Consider the following 8891-nt stretch of genomic DNA (forward strand, 5'->3'; position numbering starts at 1 on the left):
CAGGTAGGTTATAGAACCATGTGCACTTGTGAATAACCTCTGAGAGGCTCATAGTTAGATTGGGTACATCCATCCTGGCTCTTCTGGATTTTTAATAGTTTTTAGTACATTGATCATGTTCTGAATTGACTCAGGGATTTAAATGGGAGTGGGCTTTGTAGTGGCTTACCTCCTTCCTCAAGGATCCAGTTACATTCAGTACTAGTGGCAGGGTAAAAAGTCTAGCCGTAGACTTTGATATTAAACATCTATTCAACCTCTACATGAAGTTATATGGTGAGGTTTTATCAGTTCACTGATGATACTGGCTGTGTGCTGACAGTTGTACAAATTATGGTCACATAATTTGTCCTGTGCCAGTAGATGTGAGGATATCTGTGGGGAAGAACCATGACTTAACCCTAATTGCTCTGGTTTTGGGGCTGGCATTTGGGCTCCCAGGACATGAAGACTTTGGCTTTGGATGGAATACCACTTATTCAGAAAGAATTGTGATGGCTCAGACCATGAGGAATAACTGGCTCCAGGGACATCTGAGAGGGACTATGGGGTGCACCAGGGGGATATGGAAGGCTCTGAGGCAGAATTGGATGGTCAAGGCAAAGCCATGCTGGGAAGTCGGAGAAGAGAACAGCCAGACAAACAACCAGCTGCGTGGGCTGGAGAAGATGCTCAGTTGCAGCCAGTTAGCACAGATGAGGAAGAGTTGCCACCCTATCCAATCTCAGGTCATGCATAGCTGAGTGGAGGAAGGTGCAATGGAGGTTGGCAAGGCTACTTGTGAGGAGGTATTGCTCCTTCCTAATGAGGCACACTATCTACCTTGGTGCTTGGAAACCTAGTGGCTGTCGGAGATAACCTTTCATAATACTTCCATTTATGAATGCTTTGTTTCATTGCCTTGAACTCACTGAAACTGTGTTGCTGTCAACATTCCTTGCACCCATTGAAGTCATGTTGCTGTTACAGTATCTTGCACCCACTGAAGTCATGTTGCCTTCATTGGGCCTTGGACTCATCAAAGCCAAATTGCCTTCCCATGCCTGGAGTCTGGAGAGTTGTGGTTGTTTTCATTAGACTTGCAATCAGCAAGCAATTCATGTCATCCTGCTAAGAGTTCATTAGATCACCTTGTAGTTGTCCTGCCAGAAATCCATTGATTCTCCTTGCTGTTGTCCTGCCTGGAGTTCTTAGTTCATCTTGCTGGTGTTGTCCTTGTGCCTTAGGCACAGAAGAGACTACAGCTTGCCTTGCTCCTATCACTTTTGCTATGTCCTGGGAGAGGTCACTTGAAACTGACTCTAAGGACTGCACACCTGGGACATGGGAAATGACTACGGGATTGGTTGTATGAAATAAACACATTTAACTCTGCTCATGCTGTGTGTGTAGACTAGGACAGGACATAGTTAATGTACAATCTCAGGATTTTCCTGAATTACTGGCTCCTGTTCAAGGAGCAGGTGGTAATTGTGACTATAAAGAACTTTGCACAAATTCATCTTGTGAATGAGTTTCTAGAGGGCTCTGCTCATAATCATTCATCCCTCAGTAACTTCTTGATTGGATTATTGTAATACATTCATGGGGCTATCCTTGAAATGGATTTTGAAGCTTCATCTGTTCCAGAAAACAGTGCCACATGCAGTTTTGGGTGCGTTGAGGTTTGCTTTTAGACACCATTGTTGAATAAGCTTATTTGAACCCAGTATTCCAAGGGAATACTCGCTTACCATTAAAGTCCTGCACATCGCAGAGCTAGATCATTTGTGGGACCACCTATTCCCAGTAATTCCAGCCTGTACTATCAGATCCAGCAAGGTGTGTAGACTCTCGGTCTACACCAATGTTATCTTGCCCTCTGTGTTGTAGTGCCTGCCCTTTGAAACAGTCTTTCCTATGAGATCCAGATAGCCTTAACTTTATTAGTCACAAAAACTGCAAAGGTCTTCTCTTTCCTCAGTCATTAGAATAGGATATTAGTGGATCCAATATGTCTGTTGGCATTATGGAATATTTTGTAATATCTTAGTTATATAGTGATTGCTATTGTTAATTATATTTTGAGGTGTTTTATATTAGTTGTTTGTATTAGTTTTATTTATTAGTTATGTAATTTGAGAATTGCCCAGTTATTAATTTAAACTGATGGCAATAATTATAATATAATAATAATTCAGCAGCTATGTGACCTGCTGTGCTTGCTGAGCTAGAATCCTGCTTTTATTGACAGAACTCACTAAACTGAGATACTGAAATTGGAGTTATTGTTGTAGTCCATAATAAGCCAAATAATGTCCTGAAAATGGCAACTTGTACTCTGGATGTAGATCAATAGCATTCACAAGCAATTTGTTCCTGAAGAAAAGAAAGTTTGTTGATAAATAAGCTTTATACAGTCTAGTGTATAAATGCAGAGATATATACAAATAACATGCAATCTCTTTTAAAGAAAAAAGAGAGAAGCTAAGAAGAAATAGGAAAAACCACTGAGTTCCCACTCTATATTAATTCATGGTTTTTTTAAACTTATGGTTAGCTACATATGTCACAATAACTCAATCACATTAAACTATAGGAAGGTATCAGGAGGCTAGATGCAAATGGTAGTAACACATTCTTGAAAGTGAGGAACGCCTTGACAACTGCCTCACCTCTTCAAACATTCATCCCTTGACTTAGCTGTTTGAGTAATAACCAGTCTTGCCTCCACCTCTCTCTTGCAGTGAGAATCTAGTGGGGTTTCAGGTGCAGAAACTCTAAATGAAGTAGATTCCTTGGGCCCTTTTCACTGAACATTTAAGCCTGAGATGGAAACTTAATTGGTTGTTTCTGGGGATGATCTATAACAGGAATAAAATTTAGGAGTGCAACACATCTAATCCCATTGAATCTCTCATTTGCCTTCTGAAGTGGAATACATGCTTGATTGTAGATGCAGGTGAAAATTTTATTCATTGTAGCCTAGATTGTAGAAATTGTGATAGATATTCAGATACCACATTGTATTAGTTCCATCAGAAATTTACGTCTGAGTTCTGTCCACATGGCCTGCTACCACTATAAATAGACAATGAGTTCCAGGAGAAATAAACTGTTTGTTTCCTGTAATATTAGATTTCTCCAGTGCCAGTTGCCATATATAGGACACAGCATTTTCAGCTTCATCAGACTCTTCTCTGCAAGATTTGGCCATTAACTTTCGTAAGCTGCTCGTCCCATTGAGCAAATGAGGAAGGGAACAGTAAGACCGCATCCATTGCCCTCTGATGGTTGAGGAACTGTAAAGAAAGTTAGGTTTGTTCTTGGAGGTAGTGTGAAAAGCCACCCTCACTACTTCTACTACTACTTCTACTACTACTTCCAACTATTTTTACGGTGGAAAGAAGACTCAAACTTACACAATTTTAAATACTCAATTTCTACTTTCTAATTTTGAATATTGCTTTTGCAATACAGGTAAAGTGGAACCAAATGTATAAGATTGCAATTCTATTACTGCTTATAATATAGCTTGACTGAACTCACTGGGTTTATTTATAAATAGAAATGCATAAGATTTCATTCAGTAAACTAATTTCACATACAATTTTTCATTTTAATGAACATCTGCCTTTCAACAGCTATCCAGAATAGCTTAAACAAAGTTTCAATAAAGCTTAAAATAAAACTAAGACATTAAAATAAAACTAAGTCACTGAAAGAATATGAAATCATATAATACAAAATATACTGTTAAAGAAATAACACAGTTAAAACAGTCACTAAGCAATATGAAAGCTACATGCTGAATACTAAAACACTGGGAAAATAGGAATAGTCTACCCTTGGGAGTGACATAAAAACAGGAGAACATTCTGTGGTTGAGTTGTCACTACTGTAGGACCTTTCTTTTTAGTCATCATCCGCAGTTCAGATGATTCAGGCATTTGGAGAATGATCTGTGCTGCCTGATCTTAAGGCAATGTCCTCCAACTTGTGTGCCTTTCATAATTACATTCCAAATGGGCATTGTTCACTGTGATTCAGAATGATAGCAATTTTAATCCAACATATCTTGAAGAAAGTACAGTAGGCTGTTTTAAAGCAGAAGCTATCTTTACATCTAGACAGCTATTTGCAGAGGTTAACAATCCTATGCATGTCTACTTACAATATATTGTAATCAGTTTGGGGATATTTGCTTCCAGAAGACTAGAGATAAGATTACAGTTTTGATCACTTTGAAATGTGACTATAAAATCTGCACATATCAAACAGCTTATCTGTTTTACAAATGACACTTCATATAGCATAAATATCCTAAATAATATTAGCAGCAATGACAGTTCATAATTCTTAAGTTTATAATGATGAAATATCATATTTTTCTATGTGTAAGCATTTCTGAATCACTTGGGAGAGTTAAATGATACTATAACCTACCACTGTTTTTAATCTGCAGTATGTATTGGCCAGTGATCTGTCCCACAGAGATAATATTTCCCTGCCTTAGAGAAGCATAGGAAAACTTAAACCCATTAATGATTTTGAAGCTCTCTCATACTACAAGCTACAATGAAGGTCATATTTGACAGACTGCCAAATATTTGCCTCATGTAAAATACAGCAGGTATATATTATATATTATCAAAATATATAGTGATAATATTATAGCCATGTAAATAAAATTAGGAGACAAATTGTATGATCATCTCCCTTACTTGCTTACACACAAGCATGAAGTCATGAGATTTTCTCTATCTCATTTTACTTATGTGGCAAGGACATCTCTATGCATTTTATAATTGATAATAAATCTTTCCCCGATACATATTATTAGAATATTAACTAGAATGGATAAAACAGAGAACATTATAAAAAAAATTTCTTGTCCCTCTGCCAATGAATTCTTGTACACCACTAAAACTGGAAACATTTTTTACTTTAACAGCTCAGTCCAAATTTGGAGACTACAACCATTTTTTGCTTGTACTTTCATCCCCAAAGTAGGAGAGGTCTTGTTACAAACTAACACAATATTATCTCACTATGGATTTTATATACTGTATATATGTATATATATATATATATGTATATATGTATATTTTGTAGGAAGTAATGAGGCCACTACTTTGTCTACTTTTGGGACAATATAAAATATATAGTTAAGTCGAGAGGAATGCTGCCAGATCACCTGAAAATAATAATAAATAATAAAAAATAACAATTCCTTACATCTTTCAATATTAGTTACTTTAAGGGTTCTCCAATCTCTTCTTGAAACCTCAAGTATTTTGAAGGATATATGTGAACTAATATTGAACTGATAAAGTCTGCAAAGGCTAAAACTTGCAAAGACTCTTTGCATCAAAGGTGAATTTTTGTTTACTTTTTGGAAGTGCTTTTGAAACAGATTCTGGAAAGCTATTTCCAACAGAGAAAGGGCCAGTTGATCAGATAGCAGCCAAACTAATGAAAAGCATCATGGAAGTGACAGGAAGATTAATTAAGTCCCTCCAGTTGTATTCACAGGCGACTGTGCAGAGTTCCTTTGGGTAATGCTGCAGTTAAGTAGCATTCATAGTGACAAATATTGCAGAGGTCTGGAACTGACACTTCTGATTCAAGTGTAAAAACAAAGCAAAACATCACATTTAGTAATTATTTTTAATTTTGCCCAATGAGGATAGAAAAAAATAGTGATAAAACTCTTGCGCTTTGTTGAAAATACATAGAAATACACAACACATCTGTTAAACAGCAGGTTGTTCAGCTGGCTTTTTATTTTCAGGGAGGAAGTCAGCAAGCTGCTGTCGTGCTATTACAAACTAGTTATGGACCACACAGTTGGATCCAGAATTTATTGGGTTGACGGAAACCATCCCCTTTATAATTTTAGGCAGGACTGCTCTATGGAACAGGCGTTATAGTATGAGGTAGTTTAATTTTCCAAAATCTCTTTTTCTGAGCATTTCAGCTTTGAGATTACATTCCTTTAAAGTTTCTTTGGTTTTTCCTGTTCTTCAGAAATCACTAATATTTCTAGAAATGCAGATTGATTTGGAGTATTTTATTCAACTTTATTACACCATATCAGGAAGGGATAAAACAAGACACACCATAGTCTGGAGTGGAATAGTGGGAAGAGGAAGAGATTTAGGATAGTCTATGCTAGGGTATATCTGTTATACTGTAGGTATATAGGGTACTACAAAGATCTGAACTTTGACTGGATTATTTTGGCAATTTTGATGTCAGGCCTAGCCCAGAAAACAATCCAGTAACCCTGGATAATCCTTCACAGATACCTTACATCACAGTTGTAGAGATTTTCAAGTAAATACTTGAACACACTTTGATGAAGGCCTGCACTAACCTACCTTTAAGGTGGTTACACAAAGTAATCAGACTTTCCCTAGTCTCTAGAGTTAAGTGCCAACTCTTTGCTTTATTTTGTGTCTCTGGCAGTTTCAGTAGCTGCAAAAGGTTCTACACAAGTACCAGTTGAGATCGCAAGATGATGCAACTTGCCTTGTAGAATGCAAATAGTATCGTGTTTCCCCCAAAATAAGATTGGGTCTTTTTTTTGCCTCCAAAAGAGACACCAGGTCTTATTTTCAGGGTAGGCCTTACCTCTGGCACTGATAGCCCCACCCAAGTGGTCCACTTCTTCTGGGGCCAAAGTTCTGCAGCTGCATTCGGGCCTGCATTTTGCTGTTAGGCCTTTCCAGAAAGCCTAAGCAGCTGAGTACCGAGCTATGGATTCAATCTTGGTGCTCGGTTGCTGAAGCCTTGCAGAACCGAGCTATGGATTGAATCCATAGTTTGGTTCTTGGCTGCACAGGCCTTCTGGAAAGCCCTGTGACTGAGAAATGCAGGCCTGGCTGCGGAAGAGGCCGCAGAAGAAGAAGTAGGCCGGCAAGGAGAGGCCTGGCTGCCAGGTAAATGGGTGCAGGGCGGGTGGGGCAGCTCTACACCCTACCCCCCATCCTAGCTTGATTTTTAGGTGTGTGCCTTGCCCCAAAACTAGGGCTTATTTTTGGGATAGGGCTTATATTAGGCCCAAAAATCAAGCTAGGGCTTATTGTTGGTGTAGGCCTTTTGGGGAAATACGGTATTACTTTTTCATACCAGCTTCATATAGAGTGTAAAAAGGTTTGTTGAACTGAATCAAAGCCACTTTGATCAAACTTATAAGTCTAACATGTATTTAAAGAATATTTTTCAGTAACTAAGAATACAATTATTATCTTTACCCAAATGGCCAACTCTTCTGAACAGTTTTAAAGCACAAATAGTTAGCTTTTTAAAACAATTCATTATTTGAAAGCCTAGCAAAATACTTTATGTGAAATCTCTGATTAGACTGTGTTTATAATGCAAGAAACAGAACAATCTAATTCAGGAGAAAGCAATCATCCAAATCTTCTGAAATTTCTAGTTTTCCCAATTAGTGTTATCTATTTGTGAGGAATATGGACAGTTGTAACACCTAAAGGATCTCAAGTTTCCTCTTAAAGTCTATTCTGCTACCCATCATGTTGTAGTTATAACTACAGAAGAGGAAGCACTGAACTACTATCAAAATATCCTACATAACTTTTCTCTATTTCAATAAAAGTAACTCTAGGAGGAAAATAATTTGAATCTGAATTGCAGGATATGGTGAAAGAATTAGGTTGTACTTCAGTCTGAATAGAAAGATGAGGCAATGTCTGGTTGTTGGGAAAAAAATGAAAATCTTCATTTAATGTAACTTACCTTTAAGCTTGATAAACTATACCCAGTTAAGTTATAAAAAGCTTAATAAATATTATGTAAATGTGTGCAAAAGAAATTTGAGTATGCTCTTTTAATGGAAGTATAATCTTTTAGGCCTACGTAGATTGGCTATGATCTGCCTTGATGAGGTGTTTTGCCCTTCAGTTGAAATTGCTTTCCTCAAGATAAGTGTAGATATGTGTTTCTCTTCTTTGATGACCGCTTATTTTCCAATGTAGCTGTTCCATTTCTAGAAACATGTAGCACTTCACTATTTTGTTACAGCAACCCTTTGATAAGGCAATGTGCCCATTCAAAAATCCAGCCCTATGATGTTTTATGCAACTGCTGATCCAAAAAGGAAATATGAGTTTAGAGGAATATGGAGATAACCTTGATGAAAAATTGCAGAAGCTGTTATGGATAAATAAAAGAAAGTTCTGGGAAAGGGGAAGGAATGAGAGGAAAAACTCAAAATAACCTTGCTTTGGCTCTACTTGGTATAAAAGGACAAGAAAACTGACAGGTTTCCATGATTTTATTATTAAATCTTACAACAATAAAGTAACTTTGGACATTGCTGGAACAATGTGTCTAGTTGTCTTGCTCTGTGTTTCTGCCTTGTCAGGATTTTTGCCTTGGACGTGATTTGGACCTCTTTGTGCCTTGGCCTCGTGCCTTGGCCTGTGGACTGATTCAAGCCTTTGGGATTCTTGTCTTGTCAAATGCTTTTGCTCTGGCTTCGGCCTGGCTTCAGGGATTGAGACCATTCCTCTGGCTCCTCAGGGCCTCCAGTGGAACCCTGGGGGGGGGGAGGAAGAGGGCATGGACTTTTGTTATTCAAAAACTGCTGAGGAGACTGTATATTTGGCTTGGGCAGCACAATAAAGACTTTTAACCTACTGTGTGTGGGGGGACAGCACAATAATCTCTGTGATGTCTGAATCCTAACTGTGATCTTCCTTGAAGGGGTGATAATGAGGTTGTTTTTTTTAAAAGTTATGAGATTGTGAGTTCAAGTCCTACCTCAGCCGTGAAAGCCAGCTTGGTGACTTTTGACCATACACAAACTCACACAAACCCACACACACACATGTATGTATATATATGTATATAACAACAACAACAACAACAACAACAACAACAAC

General features: G+C 37.8%; 1 protein-coding gene across 1 annotated transcript in view; it reads left to right on the forward strand.

The window, feature by feature from the left end:
* The first annotated feature begins 565 nt into the window (after nt 1-565).
* Nucleotides 566-8891, forward strand: part of ZNF385D (zinc finger protein 385D) — a 189279-nt gene continuing 180953 nt past the window's right edge. Inside the window, exon 1 of the mRNA XM_015812795.1 lies at nt 566-728. Within this exon, the coding sequence (XP_015668281.1) occupies nt 566-728 (163 nt within the window). The remainder of the gene's footprint in view (nt 729-8891) is intronic.

This window comes from Protobothrops mucrosquamatus, unplaced genomic scaffold (genome assembly GCF_001527695.2).
Source record: "Protobothrops mucrosquamatus isolate PMUCROS unplaced genomic scaffold, P.Mucros_1.0 scaffold111, whole genome shotgun sequence".
In the NCBI taxonomy this organism is placed as follows: Eukaryota; Metazoa; Chordata; class Lepidosauria; order Squamata; family Viperidae; genus Protobothrops; species Protobothrops mucrosquamatus.